Source organism: Sapajus apella, unplaced genomic scaffold (genome assembly GCF_009761245.1).
Source record: "Sapajus apella isolate SASKATOON/1434 unplaced genomic scaffold, GSC_monkey_1.0 scaffold122, whole genome shotgun sequence".
NCBI classification, from domain to species: Eukaryota; Metazoa; Chordata; class Mammalia; order Primates; family Cebidae; genus Sapajus; species Sapajus apella.
In genome coordinates, this window is record NW_022437062.1 from 5127716 (window position 1) to 5149653 (window position 21938).

The window sequence follows — 21938 nt, forward strand, 5'->3', positions numbered from 1 at the left end:
TATATATAATGTGTATGTGTATAATACATGTATGTATGTATGTATGTGATGGGTGAAGTACTGATAGTGCTGATGTTTAACATCATCAGTGTAAGTCAGCATTTTGTTTTTTATCTCTACAAAATTTGTATCCAGCCAGTGTGTCAAACTTTGTCATTAGATTGATACTCAAGTCTTTAGTTTGTTCCTTTAATTGCTAATGGTCGCCAGTTACATTTCTTGTGGTGGAGCAGAATTAATTTTTTTTTTCACTTTCTCATAGAGAATAGTTTTTTTTTTTCTTTTTACTTTTTCAATAATTTCTATGAAATTTGTATGTATATATTCCTTAAGTAGAATAATATATATTATCATATATATTCCTTAAGTGGAATATATATATATATTTCATATATAATTATATAATAAGTGTTTAGCTGGGGTGTAAATTGAAATAATTTTCTATTTGCAAAGCAGTTCATATATTAAGTAAAGCTGCTATTACAAACCAAAAAGTTATCAATATTTTGTTTAGAATATTCTTTTATAAAGGCACATAGTTTCTTAAGCTCCCATGAATAGCAGCCCTAGACATTCAGATTCATCTGCTCAGTTTGTTTATGATTTAGAAATTAATTTTTTTTACATTCTAATATTTTCTGAAAAATTAAGTAAATAATATCTGTTTTGATATCTAGTGATTTTATGTTGAATATTTGTCAGTAGCATAATATTTGTTTCTCTATTGATTTATTTTTTAGCGGTGGGAAGGACAGCTGCTATAATATGATGCAGTGCATTGCTGCTGGGCATCAGATTGTTGCTTTAGCAAATCTAAGACCAGCTGAAAACCAAGGTAAGTACATGACTTTAATGGGAAGTTGCCTAAATGAACGAAACTCTAACTTCATAATTATATTGTACAGGTATACAGTACAAAAATGAAAAGAAAAAATATATATTATTCACCCATTAGATGCTAGGTTCCACCTAGAACTTAGTATTAAGTGTTTTTACTGTCTTTTTTTTTTTTTTAGACAGTGTATGGTATCTGTTTTTCCAAGTTGTCCCACTTTGTCTCAATTCTTAATCTGCCTGCTGTTTGCCCTTATTCTTTTTTTTTTTTTTTTCCCATTTATTTATTTTATTGCATTTTAGGTTTTGGACTTACTTCTTTTTTAATTCTCATAACCAACTTCTGTAGAGATGCATTACGAATCTTAATAGATAGGGATCCTGAAGCTTAGAGTCTGTCTGAGGTAAACTAGCACAAACTTGTAGAGCTAAGACCTAAGCTTTCTCACTTCAAAGTACATTGCCATTTTACCCCACCACATTTCCAAGTGCTGTAGGCAGTATAGAGGTAGATAAGGTATAGTTTCATGCCTCAAGGGGCTTGAGAAGTAAGGCACATATTGATAAACGATACATAAATTTTATTATTAAAACGATACAGTTTACCTATTTAGATGTAAGCCAGAAATGTGAGACTTGAGAGAAGCGTAAAGCAATACATTTCCACTTTTCATTTGTCTGTGGTAACAAGGGCATCCACACATAATTCACAGAGCTCATATTGGCTACTTTTTTCATTTTTTTCCCCAATTGAAAAATTTCCAATTATAACTTTTGAGAAAAAGAAATATATTCACTAATTTGCCTTTTAATGCTTTTGTGTTATACCTATGAAACTACAGATATTAACTGCTAAAATGTAAGGGAGAAAAAGTTAGCACTCGTGTGACTTTTGTATTACAGCTTCTCGCAGGACTCTTTTAGTAAAATCTGTTTATCTCCTTTACTTCTTTCCAGGCTCCATGGTTTTGCACTGCTGTTATTTTAAGATTAATTAAATGAGTAGTATATGTGACAACATCAGTCGTAGTTCCTGTCATGAAGTAGGCATTCTGTAAATTTAGCTGAATTGGAATCTAGCACTAAATACTTGTTTTATATCTCTAAATAGATTGATTATAAGGTTCTTGAGAGGAGAGTCATATCTTCTATCTTCCTGTTATTGCTCCTCATCATTTGGGACAGCGCTGTGCCTCTGGTAGGAGTTCATGGAAAGTTGATTGGTGGACAGCTCTATAATGAACTAATGTGAATTAACCCTGGAATCATGAGCAGTTATTTCAGTCAGATATTTGAATTTTCTTTTCTTCTGTGATTAAGACCTAATTAATGCTGGAAATCATATAGAAAGATAGAGATTAGGAGTATTTTATAGGAAGAAATGGAAATGTCCCACAGAGAGTCAGAGGTAAATGCACATGCTTGGATTTTGTGTTGCAACTGATAAGTAACAGATGTTTTTTTTAGAAGTGAAGATTTTTGAAAAAGTTCCAACTTTAAGAAAGAGAAAATTCTTTGAGGATGAGTAGGAGCTGCACTCCAATTTCTGTATTATAATAGAAGAGGCAGAATCTCCTTTTAGGTTTACCAAAGGAAAGAAGCTTTCTTACCCCTTGTGACCAGGGAGGCAAATGGGACTTTTAAGCTATCTTGTGAAGTTAAAAAGCAGATATTTATATATAGTATATAATACATACATGCTATATTATAATTTCCATTGCTGGAGTTTCTACAGCTTTCACATAAATTATTTTACTTACTTTGTACAGAACCATTAGTATATAATCTTTCTTGTGTTCATGGTTCACCAGCAGGATGGTAAAATGACAAAGTTTATCTTTAAATTATACCTCTCAGTGGAATAGAGACATTTGTTTAGAATATTGTTAGTGGGAAAAAATTTAGTAGTAAATGGAATTAGAATATTCTGAAGTAAAAAGCCTGGAAAAAGGTAGTTGAAACAATAGTAATTGTAAAAGAAAACATGGCTGTGAGTTGGTAGATGGAGATGGTTTAGCTAATCTTGATGAAAATCAGCAGGAAGTTGGGGATTATTGAACAATTCACTGAATGACTTCTTTTCCCCTTAAGAGTGTTGTAAATGGAACCTTAGTGAAGAGTGACTTGTAGAGATGACTCCAGTGTCCAGGAAAGTTATGGGTTTTCAATGGGTAGTCCGAAAAGGAATTTATTCCCATCAGTGGGGATAATGTGAGCTTGTCATAAAATTCACAAAACCATCTCTTTCTATTTGTAGTAGGAACTTTTGTGGCATGTTAATTGAGTTGCTTCAGGCAACAGGGGAGCCTTTTGCTTTTATTTGATCTCACACTATTGTTGCTATGTAGCTTCCATTAATCAAAGTTACAGTGTGGTTAGGAGTAAATGGAGCCTTAAGGAAAATTATCTTCTAGGTTTTTGAAGCCTGTGAAATGTTTTACTTACTATACTAACATCAGAATGTTTCTTGCCAAGAAGCCCAAATTTCTTTGAATAAATTGATTTGATTGTAACAATATCCTTTAAAATGAATATATTTAAAGATCCAATCTACTTTGAGATGAGAGAGGGCTGAAAGGTTTTTAGGTAACTTTGGCTATGTTCTCTACTTCCTACTGGGATCAGGAGTAGACACATTTATAATAACAATGTGAGTAATATTCTGAAGGAAGCCAGTCTAATGTGTGAGTTCAGAAACCTGTGAGCCAAAATGGGGTAGCACATTTTGATTATTTTGATTGTTGAAGGAGCACTTATACTATCATTTTTCATTCATTTTGATAGGATATTTTCACATTTAATGGAAAGCATGAACCTGTTTGGGTTATATTCATACAAACACATATAGGTATATGTCAAAATAATTACTTTGTAACTTTTCTTTTTTTTTCTTTTTACTTAATAGTATTTCGTGAACACTTTCTATATCATTAAATATTATTCTACAATAAAATTTCTCATATGTCTTTAGAACACAAATACCCTCATTAAATGTGAGCGTTCTGTGGATAGATACATTTGAGAACTGGTTCATATTCTCTGCTCTTGTTGGAGTACCTGAATGAGTATTAGTTAGCCTAGGAAGAATTATGCCACAGACATCCTTTTAACACTTTTTATCTCCATGTTTTATAAACTTGTTTGATCTTAAATCATTTTATCATCACATACCTATTAATATCTTAGAGGACTTATATTCCACAGAACATACTTTAGAAAATGTTTTTCAACATTATGTTAATGGGTGCATAGTACTTTATTATATGAATATACTATAATGTGTAGTCTATTTTAAATGTGATAAACATCTTTGCAAATAATCTTTGTATTTATTTATGTTTCCTTTTCTAGACAGTAAAGTTATGAGATTAAAAGGTCTATTCCAGTATATTTCTAAGTTCATTTATATCACCAAAAGGTCTGATGTGACTCATCTGTTTTGAATATTTTATCCATATTGATATTTGTGAATCTTGTGACAACAACTGAGTCTATTGTTGATTAGCTTAAGATATCATGTTTCTATGCACATTTGTAACTGCTCTAATGCTCTAACAATATTGAATTTATATAATATGTTTTATTATAAGGTACTGAATATCTGAATATAAAATATATCTGAATTTTTTCTTACCAATATTTATTACTTATTAACTAAGTAGATATTTAATTAAGAAAGGGTTTTCTACAAGTCTAGATGACCTCATGAATAATCTTGAATGATTTGTAAACACATGTATGTAATAAAAATCTTTAACTGAATAAATTAATCAAAATTTATTGGATACATTTCTCTTTAAATGTTTGCCGTATATGGTATAACAAATTTATGTATGAGTATATTTGTATTTGTAGTTAGTGGTAGAGATGATTAGGGCTGATATGAACTAGATTCAACTACAGACAAATGTGCAATTCTTATGTTTTAATTTCACTACATAAATGCAGAGAAATATAGTATAGTAAGCTTTTAAGTTCTGTGTCGACTACTCTTCAAACAGTAAAACTTGAGTGGGCTTTGAAATTCACTTTATTTTTCACTCTCGTTTGCTAACTATTTCCATTTTAATTGTTGCAGTGGGGTCTGATGAACTGGATAGCTACATGTATCAAACAGTGGGTCACCATGCCATTGACTTGTATGCAGAAGCAATGGCTCTTCCCCTCTATCGCCGAACCATAAGAGGAAGGAGCCTGGATACAAGACAAGTGTACACCAAATGTGAAGGTGATGAGGTTGAAGATCTCTATGAGCTTTTGAAACTTGTTAAGGTATGCAGAGTAAACAATTAAATGTATTGAATTTAGTGTATACTTTAGCAAATTACATTTGCCGAATTACTTAGTAATAAATAATTTACAATTGTTAGTAGCCAAACTATTTTTTAAAAGGATATTTTGTCCTTTTTGGTTAGAAAAAAACTCTAAATCATAGTGTGCTTTTATATTAAATGATATTTAGAAATAAGACTTGGTATAGTTTGACATACAGGATTATCAAATGATATTAAATTAAGTTTTCTATTCCTAAGGAAAAAAAGACTAGCACTTATGGCCATTTAATCACTTTATTGACAAATATTTTTTGAATGCCTACTATATGCCTGGCATATTGTGCTAGACACTGGGGATAGAGCAGTGGACACATAAGTTAAAGGCCTGTTCTAATGGAGCTCACTTTGTAGTGGAAGAGGATAGACAAAAAACAAATAAATAAAATGCTCGATAGTGAAGAGTACTATGAGGAAAAATGAAGCAGAATCAGATAGCACATGATGGCAGGGTGTAGCCATGGAGGTAGTGCTACATATGGTGGTCAAGCAAGACATTTCTGATAAGGTAACAAGTAGATGTAGAGAAAATGAGAGACTGAACCTTGCGTAAATCTGGTGGAAGAGGTATGAATTTAATGCATAAGTCACATTATATAAGAGTTTGGTAGCCATTTTGCACTCAATAATTTCTAGGAGGGAATGTGTGGGGCTCACATATCTAATAGTTACTATACTCTGTAAATGGTAATTAATAAGGATGACTTTATGTTATGCAATTATCTTTTCATTCTTATTGATAGCAACTATTTGAATACAGTTCAGTATTCTTCTAAGTATGAATTTTTACTCAGTCAGCTACCGTTGATTCATATAAGGCATGTTTGATGAAATAGGGAATTCATGGAAGTATTTCTTGGATGTCTTACAATTTTTCACCAGGGAAAGGAAAGAAGATTTCTGTCCCCTCTTCTACAAAGGGACATTGCATTTCACTTGTTCACTCTTCAGAGAAGTTCAGTTTTTTTCAGAAGTTACCTCATGAACCTGTGTCATGAAAATTTTCTAGTCTCAAGTAGCTACTTAAATGACATACTTGAGTTTCATACAAATCAAAAGTTAATTAAGGATTTTTATATGAAAAATATAAGCACTGAAATTCTTTTAAAATTTGTTTGACTAAAGTAGTTATTTTGTATGTTAGAACATTTTTATTTTTATTTTAAAGAGAAACTAATAGGAAAAACCCTTAGAGTAGTTCCAAAATTTTCCTACTTAGTTATGGATAGCATAAGAAGTAGATACTTTTGAAAGGAAATCACAAGGATCTGCTTTCTTTCCTCTGGGAAGATACATGTTATAAACATTTTGATTGTCAAACAAGGTAGAAGGGTTAAAAGATTTCCACTTTTAGTGGTCATGTCTTCATAAGGGTGCAATTATGATCTTGACAGTATTCACTTTGAAGTGTTAAATACTGAGTGCAAATCCTGCATTTTCAAAATTTCTTTTTCAAGATACAAAGAATTTGGACATTAAGTTTTTAATATAAAACAATATTATAAAATGATGAGACTCACACTAAAGTAATTGGGTTTCTTAAAAATCACAAACTTGATCACTTTGGAGAAGCTCCCTGATAACAGTTCTCCAAGAAAGGGAGAGATAATAAATTACTATTAATAATAAATCTAATTAAAAATGGGAAGATTAGCAATAATTAAGAAGAAATTTTCCTTTCCATCCATGCTGTCTTTGGAGAAATGGATGCTTTACCATTATTATCTTTATGGTAACCATCAGTTATGACATAAATTAATGCTAATGTTAAATTCTTGACAACTTCTGCTTTGGAAGTTTGTACATGATAATTATAGTTGAAAGATATGTTATCAAGTTGTCTGGGACTAAATAGTTCCATCTTTTCCTGTGTAGAAATATTAATTTTACTATAAGATATTTTAAGGACATAAATATCAGAAATATGTTGCTTTTATGGAACGGATTGTATAACTAGGTTTTTATAGTTAAATTCATTTATGAAACACTGGTGCAAAGATTACAATAGAGGTCTTACATATTCTAATGAATAACTGAGTAATTATGAAAAAAATGAATCTAGAAAAGCTATAATTTTTCAAGCTAGTCTTGTTCTTAGAAAAAGAAAGAACTGCATTTTTAAATTCTTTGAATATTAATGGAATATTGAAAGCATTTAGATTTATTTTTATTTTAAACATTTATTTATAACAGGTTGCAGCTTTGCAACTTGGACATATAAGTCTTGTTTTTGTAACATTTTTCCCCACAAATATGAAGACTGATTTTTGAATAGATGTTCCTTTTTGCAAAGAGTTTAATTTACTAATTGCTAAAAAAAAGTAGGAAGGACTTGGAAGAACTTGTAGAGTTACAGGTTTCTTAACTATTTTGTAGAAATGTAATAAGCCTTTGTCTAATAAATTAGCAGGTGACTGTGACAGCTAGAGGTATGTGTCTCAAGCTGTTTGCAAAATATTTTTCATGTTGCTAATCGTTTCTTTAGAATTTCTTTACTATTGAAATATAACTTCAGTTCTTATCTAGTTTAATTAGCTTAGTAGATAATTGTATTATGTCCTGAAAATATCGTTATTTCCAATTCTGTTTGTTTTCTATTTAAGTCATGTGAACAGTGTAATAGTTACAGAAAGATACATATAAGTGCTGTATCTCTATAGGAAATATATCTAGGTATTCTTTCTGTCTGCTGGGTTGGAGCTACTTTCTGGAGTGACGTCTTCCGTTTTCTTGGTTCATTCCTTAGTTTCAATATAATCCATATTTAAGAAATTGCCGGGCCGGGCGCGGTGGCTCAAGCCTGTAATCCCAGCACTTTGGGAGGCCGAGGCGGGTGGATCACGAGGTCAAGAGATCGAGACCATCCTGGTCAACATGGTGAAACCCCGTCTCTACTAAAAATACAAAAAATTAGCTGGGCATGGTGGTGCGTGCCTGTAATCCCAGCTACTCAGGAGGCTGAGGCAGGAGAATTGCCTGAACCCAGGAGGCGGAGGTTGCGGTGAGCCGAGATCGCGCCATTGCACTCCAGCCTCGGTAACATGAGTGAAACTCCATCTCAAAAAAAAAAAAAAAAAAAGAAATTGTCTTAGACAGGGTACTTTGAAATCTTTACATTTTGAAAATGTTCCTATTCTGCCCTCATATTTTATTGATTTGGTTGAATTTAGGATTTTTTTTGAGACAAAACTGCATTACCTATTAAATTTCTAATATGCAGGCTATGCTTTATTTTATTTTTTATTGCATTTTAGGTTTTGGGGTACATGTGAAGAACATGCAAGATTGTTGCATAGGTACACATATGGCAGTGTGATTTGCTGCCTTCCTCCCCATCGCTTATATCGGGCATTTCTCCCCATGCTATCTCTCCCCAACTCCCCATCCCCTGCTGTCCCTCCCCGTTTTCCCCCCGACAGACCCCAGTGTGTGATGCTTCCCTCCTTATGTCCATGTGTTCTCATTGTTCAACACCCACCTATGAGTGAGAACATGTAGTGTTTGATTTTCTGTTCTTGTGTCAGTTTGCTGAGAATGATGGTTTCCAGATTCATCCATGTCCCTACATAGGACACAAACTTATCATTTTTTATGGCTGCATAGTATTCCATGGTGTATATATGCCATATTTTCCCTGTCCAGTCTATCATCGATGGTTATTTGGGTTCCAGGTCTTTGCTATTTATTGTAAACAGTGCTGCAGTGAACATGCATGTGCATGTGTCCTTATAGTAGAACGATTTATAAACCTTTGGATATATACCCAGTAATGGGATTGCTGGGTCAAATGGAATTTCTATTGCTATGTCCCTGAGGAATTGCCACACTGTCTTCCACAATGGTTGAACTAAGTTATACTTCCACCAACAGTGTAAAAGTGTTCCTGTTTCTCCACATCCTCTCTAGCATCTGTTGTCTCCAGATTTTTGAATTTAGGATTTTAAGTTGAAAGCCATTTTTCCTGAAATCATTGACAGCATTGCTCCGTGGTTCTTTTTAAAAAAAAAAAAAATATATATATATATATATATATGTATTTTATTGTACTTTAGGTTCTGGTGTACATGTGCAGATCATGTAGGATTGTTGCATAGGTGCATACATGGCAAGGTGGTTTGCTGCCTCCATCCCCCTGTTGCCTATATCTGGCATTTCTCCCCATGTTATCCTTCCCCAACCTCCCTACCCCCTGCTGTCCCTTCCCCAGTCCCTCCCAGCAGACCCCAGTGTGTGATGCTCCCCTCCCTGTGTCCATGTGTTCTCATTGTTCAACACCCACCTATGAGTGAGAACATGCGGTGTTTGATTTTCTGTTCTTGTGTCAGTTTGCTGAGAATGATGGTTTCCAGATTCATCCATGTCCCTACAAAGGACACAAACTCATCGTTTTTTATGACTGCATAGTATTCCATGGCGTATATGTGCCACATTTTCCTTGTCCAGTCTATCATGGGCATTTGGGTTGGTTCCAGGTCTTTGCTATTGTAAACAGTGCAGCAGTGAACCTATGTGTGCATGTGTCTTTATAGTAGAACGATTTATAATCCTTTGGATATATACCCAGTAATGGGATTGCCGGGTCAAATGGAATTTCTATTTCTAGGTCCTTGAGGAATCGCCACACTATCTTTTTTGCTAATACTGGTGTGATTTTCATTCCTTTTTAGGTGGCCTGTTTTTCTTGTTAATTTTTATGATGTGTCTTTTATGCTTGATGTACTGAAATGTCACAGTAATGCTGTATTGTGTGTGGTTTCTCCTGCATCCCTTCCCTAAGTCCCTATTGAGTAGTGACACATTCCTTGTCCTCTTTCTCTGATTGATGGTTCGGGGATAGGCATGTAATCCAGGTGATAGCCAGTCAGAACATGACATTCTTCTGGCCATAGTGATTGGATCAGGGGTGGTTTTGTTAACCTATGTTTGTCCTGATAGAAAGAAGCCTAGAATGATGGGTAGTTGGCAGAAGATAAGCTCTTCTCCTTTACATGCAGAGATGTGTGGATGTGAGACCTAAAACTGCTATAGCCATTTTTATTTTTTTGTTGGGAGAAAACTTGATGTCAAATCCGATACACAAAATATTGCAAAGCCGATAGAATTTCAGTGTAAGGATGGTTCTGCCACTAGTAGATAATTTGTTCCTTTTGATTTTCTCTGTTCTCTTTTGCTGACACTCTCACTACTCAGATATGAGACCTTCTAGATTGAAACTTCATATCTTTTGTTTAATGTATTTTCTATGTGTCTTTTTGTTGTACATTCTATGAGATTTCCTTTTTAAATTTTCCTACTTTCTTGTTAAATTTTTTTAGATTTTAGCAATTATGTGTTCAGTAGTCAAGAACTTTTCTTGTTTGTTCATTGTTTTTAAGTAACAACTTGATTTTCTTTCTATATCCTCTTAAATTACAAATAGAGATTTTAAACATTATCTTTTGTTTCCCGAAATATTGTTTTCTTTGAGTGTCTTTTTTTTTTTTTTTTTTAGTTTTCTTTTCTTTCATGTTACAGGCTTTTCTCTAATGTCTTGGTTGCCTTTTCATATCTGAGAATACTACAATAGGAAAACTGACTGTGAATGTTTTTGACTCTAGAATTTTCCCAATGTCACGTCTCACACTTGTTATTCTTGGAGTTCAGGAAGGTGTGGACTTGATTTCTTTCTTGGCTCTGTTCTCTTCCATGCAAACAAACAGTAGATTATGGCTCTCTCTGCCAACTGGTCAGTCATGGTTTCTTCTTTATCTGCTTTCTAACTTAATAATTTAATTCCAATCCTTTTTTCATTGGTTCTTTTCTTCTGTTTATTATTATTGTCAGTAATCATTGAGAAATTAAAATTTTAATAATAAATATTAAATACATAAATAAACTTATTAATAAAAATAAAATAAAATTACTTTTTATTATTGACAGCAATCTAAAGTAAGTTTATCTTCAAGTTAACTAGATATAAAATCCAAATTTTATAATCAAAATCAAGTTTTCTTGTTTTGTTTTCTGTTTCTTTATCACCTCTACTTTCTGTTGACTCTGTTCTCACTCAGGACCTAGTAATTAGAGGATGGCTCCCAGTTGTATTCTTGGTTTAAATGTAGTAGGAAAAGCTCCAGTTTTCATTTTAAGTAGCTTAACTGGGAATCTAATTGGCCTGACTTGTAATATTTATGAGTCAGACTTGGTTGGGAGATAACTTTGATTGGGTAGGCCTAGGTTGTGTGTCATTTCTAAACTAAGAGATGCAATTATGATTTCTGGGAATTACTGGGAATACGTTTGCTAGGAGTAAAGGAAGGGTGAATCTCCAAATATAAATCAGGCTATTGCTGGTAGAAGAGTGAACCGTGGCAGGGGGGTAAAGGGTAACACGTTTTCTAAAAATGTGTAGGTTTCACCTTGGAAACCATCATAAATGATTCTTTTTTTTTTTTTTTTTTTTTAAGCTGATGGTTGGAATGCAATGGTAGATCTCAGCTCACTGAAACCTCCAACTCCCAGGTTCAAGCAGTTTTCCTGCTTCAGCCTCCCTAGTAGCTGGGATTACATGCACCTGCTACCACGCCTGGCTTACTGTTTTGTATTTCTAGTAGAGATGGTGTTTTGCCATTTTGGCCAGGCTGTTCTGAAACTCCTGACCTCAGGTGATCCACCTGCTTGGTCTCCTAATGAGCTGGGACTCCAGGCATAAGCCACCATGCCCTGCTGATTCTTCTTTTTTTTTTTTTATATCTCTTCTCTATTCCCTCTCTCCCTACCTTTCTTCCTTTTCTCCTTCCTCCTCCATTTGCTTTTCTTCTTTCACAAACAGTTGAATATTGGGTCTGAAGCAGTGAGCTTGTAGTTAAGGACCTGTATATCCAGTTGCTTGTGATTTTCCACCTTAATATTCCACAGGCATGGCAAACTAAACAAATTCAAAACTTATTCGTTATCTTTCTACACAAACTTGCTCCATCTTCAGTATTTTCATAATTAAAAGCATCATCATTTATCCCATCATCTAAGTCAAAACTTGGGCCTTACCACCAGACTTCCACTTTTTCTCAGTCCCTTTCTCCACTCCATCCTCCTCAACCATCACCATTAGAGCTCCAACAACTGTTAGTAATGCTGGTATGACTTCTAAAATTTGACCCCTTGACTTCATTCTCACCACTACTGGTTTTTTATCTGTACTATGTGAGAGCCTCCTAATCAACTTACCTTCAGTATTGCCCTTGGTAGAAGGGTCCATCCACCCCTTCTACCAAGTTGTTGGCAGCTGATTTGTATAAATGCATAAATAACCCATGATTAATATATAGTCCAAATACATTGCATAACATTACAGAAGGCTCTTTAAGTAGAGGCCCTGGAAATCCTGCTAGTCTGATCCTGCTATTCCCACATAAGCACCTCTGGGATCAAGTTATAATGAACTAATTAGGTTTCTAGGAGATTACTTTCCATGTGTGAGTCTTTGGCTGTGCTTTTCTGTATGCTTATCTCTTTGTTCTCCTGAAGAACCCCTTCTCACCCCATATTCTTTTGTGAAACCTGCCCTAATTTACCTTCCTCCTGTTTGTTCCATAGCAGCTTGTCTATAACTCTACTGTGACTCTCATTGAATTATTAGGATTATTTTTGTGGCTGTCTCTTTTGCTAGAATGTAAGACCTCAAAAACATGCTCAGTGCTGCTTATTTTTGTATCTCTAGTGCCTAGCAGAGTTCCTGACATATGGAGGCTCTTAAAAGAATATTGAATATTAAAATAAATTTAGTAAAAAAAAAAAATGTATAAAATTATCCAACCTAGGCTGGGCACAGTGGCTCATGCCTGTATCCCAGCACTTTAGGAGGCTGAGGCGAGCTGACCACTTGAGGTCAGGAGTTCAAGACCAGCCTGGCCAATGTGATGAAACCCCATCTGTACTAACGTACAAAAATTAGCTGGGTGTGGTGACGTGTGCCTGTAATTCCAGTTAATCAGGAGCTGAGGTGAGAGAATTGCTTGAATTTGGGAGGCAGAGGTTTCAGTGAGCTGAGATCATGCCACTGTACTCTGCAGCCTGGACGACAGAGCGAGACTCCACCTCAAAAAAAAAAAAAAAATTTAATATAATTATCTATACAAGGGAGCCACATTACTATGACATGTGATGTAAAACTGTTGGTAAATTCATTTTGTCTTTTTCTATTTAGAAGCTTAAATGGAATGGGCATCATAGTGAAAGTTTTCAAAATAAGGCATCCTATCAGTGCAACCACTAACTGTACCAAGAATAATTTCCTGCTGCAGACTACTTTATGGAAATGCTTAACAGAAACTCTTTCAAATTATTTTTAGTATATGCATTTTAGAAAACCTGATTATGGTGGAAAATTACTTGGTGAATCTTTTTGCACTTCACTACATGAAGGAAAAACCTAAGATTGTTGGGTGGCGCTGAGGCAAATCTGAAGGGTTTGGAGTAGGAGAAGCATATAAGATGGACTTAATATTTTTAGGGAGGACCCAGACATAGCACTAATTAAACAGGCACACACTCCTGTACAAATTGCCAGTGGCTTCTTAGAACTACACAGCTTGCCTCAGACCCTTTCAGTTCCCAAGATTTTGGACATTAAACCTGGTCCTTTGGCATAAGAAATGCTTTTCTAATATTGACTCAGCACTCTAAACAAGAAGAATTGGCATTGGAACTGACCAGTGTCATATATACTCCCAGATGCAGCATTATTGAGGCTGTGCCGTATCTGACCCTTTCAGATGATAAAGTCAAATATGCTTGAGGAAGTCATGATGGAAGATCTGTCTGTAAATAAAATGTTGTACCATACTTGTCAGTTACTACTGTTCCTAAACGTATCACAGGTATAAACCCTTCATCTATAAATTCCCCCTAAACCCTAGAAAATGGAACTCCCTCATTTTGGCAAAACAATCATTCTGCTCTTCAACCTTGAACTTTTCTCTACTTGCTATCAGTGATTATGTGTGTATACTGCACATGCACATATATACCCTTTCTGTTTATCTTTTCCCAGAGTTAGTGCCTGTCTATAAATTTATCAATTGACTTATTTTTATATCCTATATTCCTTCTTCTATAAACTATACATTTCTTCCTATCTTATCATCTACTCTATATATCTTACAGTGTGTTGGATATTTCTGACTTTTCTTTCAAGTTTCTTTCTTTATATTTTCAATTTCTAGTGTCTGTGTCCTGTGACTGTTTGTTGTTGTTTTTTGCTTGTTTGTTTCCCTATGCTACTATTTATTTTTAAAGAACCCTTTTGTAGATGTCTCCTTCTGGAGTTGTGTTGTCTGGGATGCTAGGCGTAAGTCTCTGTCCTATAGTCTACTTCATTTCTAGGTCTGTAGTTCATCTTTTCTTTGCCATATTCTTTTTAAATGACTGAGAATATATTATCCAGATTGATAAGCATAAATTGCTTTATTTCTTTATTGTTTTATATTTCTGAAGCAGGTGACTTCATTGGTGGTCACACGATAATATGATAGATCCTGAACTGATATTTTTATAACAACTTTCCCTTTTAAATTAGGAACATCTTCAGTCAGCAGATTTGTAGTGCCTAAATCATTAAATAGTCATAAAAAGCAATGGTATTATTAGTAAATAAGAGGTGAGGATTTTGTTTTGTTTTGTTTTTGTTTTTCTTAGAAATGGTTTGATAGGCGCTTGTTCTGTGATGTGCTGATGTGGGAAAATATTGAGTGAATAAAGAGGAGTTGAATAAATGTCTTGGTTCACTTTGACATTTCCTGTTAATTTTAACCTATACTACTACTGTTTATCTTCTTTCATTTATCAAACATAAATTCAATGCTTGTAATGTACCAATATTGGAAAGAAAGATGTATGAGACATAATCTTTGCCCTCACAGACCCTGAAGAGGTAGGACACATATACAAAGAAATTAATACAAGGTATAGTTGCCATTAGAGCATGCAATTAAAGGGTTAGGGGAGTTCATAGGGTGAAAAAATCCCGTTTGGGGGATCAGAAGGGCCTTATGGGCAAGTTATGTTTGGTACCTGAGATAGTTTGGTTCTGTGTCTCCACCCATATATTATGTCAAGTTGTGATTCCCAGTGGTGGAGTAAGGGCTTGGTGGGAGGTGATTGAATTGTAGGGGCAGGCTTCCCCCTTGCTGTCCTCATGATAGAGTTCTCCTGAGATCTGTTGTTTGAAAGTGTTTAACACCTCACTCTTCACTGTCCCCTGCTGGCCATGTAAAGATGTGCTTGCTTTTCTTTTGACTTCTGCCATGATTGTAAGTTTCTTGAGGCCTCCCTAGAAGCAGAAGCCTGTACAGCCTGCAAAACTGAGCCGATTAAACCTCTTTTCTTTATGAACTACCCAGCCTCAGATAGTTCTTTATAACAGTGTGGAAACAGACTAATACAATGTCCTTAAGGATTATTTGGATTTTGACAGGTGACAGGCATTGGAGGATGGCTAAGAGAATGTTAAAAATAAGGAAAGTTCTTAGCCAAAGTCATGTAAGCAGGAAATTATGAAACTTATTACGGAAATAGAGTGGTTCAATTCAATTTAGGGTTTAAAGTTTGAGGAGCAGTAGAAAATAAGTCTGTAAAGGTTGATTAATACCAAAAAAGAGTGTCTTGAATTTCAGGTCAGGTATTGTTCAGATGGTGGAAAGCCCCTAAGGTGGTATTTTCTAAACTCAATTTAATGAGTGATAGCTATTTTTTTTTTTTAATTTAAGAGCCTAGAATATAATAGAAAATATCAATGTGCTTTGTGTGTAGGTTAATTATTGTTTTGTGTAACATAGATACATACAAGCACATATGTGTATGCTAGGCTGTTACATTATGTATTCTTACTGTTCAACAAATTCTTGTGGTCATCAGGGTGAATCACTAATATAATACAAGAAATGGACTAGAGATAGGCATTTCCATAGATAAATTCAAATTAAAAACTAAGGTACTAGGTATCTGAAAGGTTTTGGTTACCTGAACATAGGGAATGCCAAGAGAAAAGGTGAAAAGGGAACATTTCAGAGAGATCGATTGGACTTGGTGATGGTATTTAAATAAATAGTGACAAAGAGTCTATATAAGGTAACTTGTAAACTGACAGTTGCACAGCTAATTTATATAGTTTTTACCAGGAAATATTGGTAATCAAAATGAATTATGATAGTTGTTTATTACAAATACTAGGGTACTAAATTTTATGGCATCCTGTCATTGTCATCTCTTTAATCTTGTATAAGGTGGTATAGAATATGCTTCATAATCAATATGGGTTCATTTAATCAGAATCAATTCTTAATAAATTTTGGTCTTGGTTGTTCTTATATCATTTAAAATTTTCTTCATAGAGTTATGTGAAATACGTATCAACTGAAACTGTTTATTTCTTAAAAGCACCTAGTGTGGATTCACAGATGTAAGCAAAACTATGATATTAATATATTTTCACATAATAATTTATATAGATGAGATTCAAATTATTGCATTATTATTTGATATGCAGTTATACATATGCTGCTAAGTCAAGCAAAATATAAAATCTTAATAGGTTCCATAGCCTTTTGGGCATCATAACAGATTGAACCTGGCTTTAGACCTGTAAATTAATTGACCCCTTAAAGTTTACTTCTGGTCTTTCTCCAGACTTTCATCCTCTATAACTTATCCTTCAAACTCCTGTGAGATTAATCTTTCTAAAGTGTAGATTTAATCATACTTCTCTTTCCATCATTTATTGCATATCATTGATCTGTTAGGTACACTGCAGTATGATTTCAGTTTGTTTTTTGTCTTTTCTCAGATTCTACATTGAAGCTCTGTGCCGTCTAAACTAGACTACTGTCAGAACTCATTCTTCCCCATATGGTCCATGCCTTTCCTGAATAGTGGTGTGTTTTAGTCAGAAATAACTTCTTTCCAACTCCTTCTTTTGCATGGCATCTCTTTCCTGATGTTGTCCTTGATTTACCCCACTGAATATAATATCTTCCTTTCTTAAACTGTCATGTCACATTATAAGTCTCTTATAGTACTTAGTCTAGTTTAATACACAAAGCTAGAATTTTGAAAAAAAATCTATCTTGTGGGTTTTGTTTTGTTTTGTTAAAGATGATAAGTAACTAGAGGAATAAGGATTATATTTCCTTCCTTTATTTTCTATGAGACTCCATGCAACTCCTAGACTATAACAGGCATAGTGTTAAACTCTACTCCTCTGGAATTCAGTTATTCCATCTATAAAATGTGGATATCTCTTTTTTCTTTTCTTGTTTGTCTGTTTTGAAAATAAATGGCAATATATTTGAGAGCCTGTCATCCTCATTTTAGTCTCAGGTTTTCTCCTTCATTCTCTAGCTTCCAGAATAATCTAGTAAAGCCATATTTTTTTTCATTGCATACAACATTCCGTTAGTATATTAATATTAAGTAGTAGCTACAAGTGGGCATTGAGATGGGTGTAATTCTTCTTGACTTTATTAGTAAGTTAATGCAGAGAAGAAAAATAATGGTAATTGTTCAATTGTGAAAGAGGTTTTAATGGGAGCAAATTTATATTATAGATTGGATTGAATTGATCCGTCTACATTTGTTGCCTTTAATTTTGGGCCATCTTGGTCTGTTTTAGACATCTTCAGTCAGAGAATTCAGCCTTCCAGGAGACATGTGGAATTAATGTTTTCTAGTTTCCTGTATGAGTAAACTGAAGCATGGGTCATTTCAAAAGGAGATAAAGAAGGTTAACCTAAAGATATCGATGGTTCTAATAGGTGATTTTTTTCTATTAAAATTTGTTTTGGCATGTTAACTCCATGCTTATCTTTAAAATCTAAGCAGTATATTTTGTATGAACTCATTTGTAGAAAGCCTCAAGCAAGGACTTAAGTTTGAAAGCTACACAAACTAAGTTTAGAAAATTCAGACTTTTTGGAGTATATGAATTAAAAGATTTAAAAAATTGTTCTTTGTTCAGAGGTAGTAGAATGGAGCTTTTATTTGTGCTTCTGTATGTAAAAGCAATTAACTCTCAACATCAGCAGAATTATGCCATACTTATTTGTATACAGTGCTGGCATGTGGTCACTTTGTGTACTCATACACTGTGGGTGCTCAGTGAGCAGTTGTTAAACTTATCAAAATTAAGCCTATCTAACTTTGACAAAATTATGCTGGTATTGATCCCCATAGATATCTATCAAAAAATACAGTATTGACAAATCAGAAGAGGCATAAACTGTCAGATGTTTATTTCTCTTTTTTGTGCAGAATTTGCTGATTCTTCTGTGTTCCCTACTATAAGATTTGTTCCAGAGCCATTGAAATGCCCTGTGGTCTATTTTAAGACCAGTTCCCTTGAGGATTCTTTCCTAGGTGGTAATTTTGCAGGGAGGTGGGGAAAGGAAGGAGAACAATCATCATTTGATAAATAACTCTTGATCTTCCCTTTTGAGCCTTTCATAATTTATCTTCTTTAAACATTTTTATTGGTCTGATTGCCATTTTTTGTGACTTCTTTAACCCCTACCCAAGTTCTTCTGATTTCGAGTGGTCATATATCCTGGACTTTATCACAGAAAGCTAATAAGGATCTGACTAGTAGATTTCAATCTAGGATAATCCATTACTTTTAAGATAGGATTTATTACTCTGGAAGGGAGAGATATTCTTCAACTCTGAAATTTTATGCAAGTTTTTCGTATGTGTAAATTTTTCTGGAAGAGTACAAAAATTTTTTTCTTTTTCTTTCTTTCTTTTTTTTTTTTTTTTTGAGAAAGGGTCTTATTCTGTCACCCAGGCTGGGGTGCAGTGATCATGGCTCACTGCACCCTCAGACTCCCAAGCTCAGTCTGTCTTCTGCCACAGCATCTTGAGTAGCTGAGACTACAGGTGCATGTCACCATCACCGGATACTTTTTATATTTTTTTGTAGAGACAAGATTTTACCATGTTGCCCAGGGTGGCTAAATTTTTTTCATAATGTTACAGTGGTCTGTTTTTTTCAAAAGTTTAACAGCTACTATTTTAACCATAACTTTCAGAAAGCCTTGCAGCCTGGGAGTATTCATGAATACTCAATAATTAGTTGTCCTCTGAGTATGTAATACATGCGATGCTATGTGCTATGAGAGCAGATGGGTCTTTTGGGGCTTCCAAAGAGTGAAGAGTCACTTGAGGTAGCTGCTGAGAACAGACGAGTATGCTGTGCATTTCTCAAGAAAGACATTAAGATCAAAGAGAAGGAAGTATAAAGCATCTTAAATTTCAGGTAAGCAGTAATGGAAGGGACAATAGCCTTGAGGACATAGTTCGTTCTAAATGGCCTTTGGATTTTATGTTGAAGGAGAGAAAAATAGGGATGTAATCAAGGCATTGCTCTTGATTTCCTCAAGTGTAGCTTTTGTTTTTAAAAATTTCTATTGCATTATTTACTTTTGTAGGAAGTTATTATATTATGCCTTGTTTTATATAATTATTTGCATTTGTAATATATCCTCCCTGTTATTTTCTAACTTCATGAGGGCAGGGATTGAGTGTTTCTCAACTTTGGATACTCTTAAGTTCTTATAATTGTTCCCTGTCCATAAGAAGTATTCAAGTTTCTTGGAAGGCCAAGGTGGGTGGATCATGAGGTCAGGAGATTGAGACCATAATGGCTAACATGGTGAAACCCTGTCTCTACTAAAAATACAAAAACTGGCTGGGCGTGGTGATGCATGCCTGTAGTCCCAGCTACTTGGGAGGCTGAAGCAGGAGACTTGCTTGAACCTGGGAGGCGGAGGTTGCAGTGAGTCAAGATCGCGCCACTGCACTCCAGCCTGGGCAACAGAGCGAGAATCTGTCTCAAAAAAAAAAGTATTCAATTTTTTTTGTTGTGTAATTCCCCAGGGATGATGTGAAGGATTTTTATATCGCACAGCCAACTTCATGGCAATCTAAGGGTGAAATTTCTCTCAGGACTTAGTATTTGTAATAGTTTAGCCTTAGTATAACTATTTGACAGTTTTTATTGCATGAACACCATAAATCGTGCAACTTAAAGTTTCCTCTTTGTATTTATTTTTGGAAAACCCAGAGCCATGTGATTTTCTTTGAATTATCAGTATCTTATTGTAATTATAATTGCAATTTATGTAGCACTATCTTCTAGGTACTGTTATAAGCTCTATACACATATATTCTAATTTTATCCTTACATCAACCCTGGTTAATTATCACTATTTTGCAGATAAGTAAAGTGAGATACAGAGAGGTTAAGTAACTTATCCAAGCTTACGCAGCTGAAAAGTGGCAGAACATGTACTTTTAATCACTTTGTTCTGCTGCCTCCCAGAATTGCAGTTGTGTTAATTCTGCAGATATTACAGATATTACTGTATTATAGTACATATATAATGCATACATAATAAGGTATGTGTAAATTGACAGTGAGGCAGAGGGGAAGGCATATGGTTTAATAAGGGGGTTCGAGTTATTAAGTCAGGGATCAAAGTGATCTATCTATGTCTGATCTTGTTTCAGAGCTCTCAGAATAATTTTAAATAATTTCTACGCAAAGCGTGGTCTAGGGATTAGCCTGGTGCTAGTCCATGAAGTATTTTGTTCAAGATACGATATATAGAGAAATTGAACGTAAGCATTTAGAAACTTTTATAGTAATATGAAAGAGTAATTTTATTTCTTTTGAATCTAATAATAAAAATTTGACCTTGTACTTTGGATCTTTTAAAATTTTTATTTTATTTTGTTGTATTTTGTAAGTTCCTGTCTTTGAAGGGCTGGAAATGTAAAATAAAAAGTGGTTTCTGACACTGTTAGAGAAGCACTATTCTAGGTAATAGCTTTGCAAGTTTTTAAACTATGATTTGTTTGAAACAGAAAAAAAAAAAATACAACACGTTCTGTGGTTTGAAATTACATTCTAATCTAAGCCTGTTTCTGAAGATGTATTAGGAATTATTAATTTGGGTATTGGCCACTGTCATGATTTTGTGAGAAGAGGCCCTAAATTAAATTGATTCGGATGGGTAGAGGGGGACATTTTTCATTTTTGTCTTACACTTAGTGCTTTTCTCTGAAGTGACACATTTTAATTAAATACTTGATTCAAGATAATAGTATGAGGAACTTGTCTATCATCCATAGGTGCAGTCTCCTTTCTTGACTTATCATAATAGCTAATAAAACAATTCAAATTTTAATATGTTTAAATTGTTTCTTGGAATAACAGAACAGTAAAAAGAACAACAAAATGTTGCTGATGATGCCAGCTTAGAATTGTAAGCTTTTCCATTTATGGAAAACAAAGGTAGTTTCAGAGATATATTTGGAATCCCAGTTCAGTTTTTAACTTTTCTTTTTCTTTCTGGATAAGTTGGGAAGTCTTGTTCTGTAATATAATGTTATAAAATAGGTTCATGTAAAGTTGCCAACCTTAATAGGATCTTTTAATGTCCATACAATTATCATCTCTTCTTTAAAATAATCTCTGATTGGTGGGATTAGTATTCTATGGGGAATTCCTCACTAATTTTTGAATATTATTATGAAAAGCATGTCTCCAAATAGAGATATGGGCTAAGGATATGAACAGGCATTTCACAGAAAACTACATTCAAATGACCAAAAAAAAGTTTCACTAACTCAAAAATGCAGCTATGACTGCATTTTTGAAATAAGAAATAATAGTGATTTTGAAGAAACATAACCCTTAGGTACTGCTAGCAGCCCTGTAAATTGGTTCAGCATTTCTGGATG

The 21938-nt window shown here is 34.1% G+C and overlaps 1 protein-coding gene across 5 annotated transcripts in view; it reads left to right on the forward strand.

Moving 5' to 3' along the window:
* Positions 1-21938, forward strand: part of DPH6 (diphthamine biosynthesis 6) — a 195635-nt gene that overhangs the window by 2926 nt on the left and 170771 nt on the right. For all 5 annotated transcript variants that reach the window (XM_032261224.1, XM_032261222.1, XM_032261226.1 and 2 more), the window contains exons 2-3: positions 741-835; positions 4913-5106. In XM_032261224.1, the coding sequence (XP_032117115.1) occupies positions 741-835; positions 4913-5106 (289 nt within the window). The remainder of the gene's footprint in view (positions 1-740; positions 836-4912; positions 5107-21938) is intronic.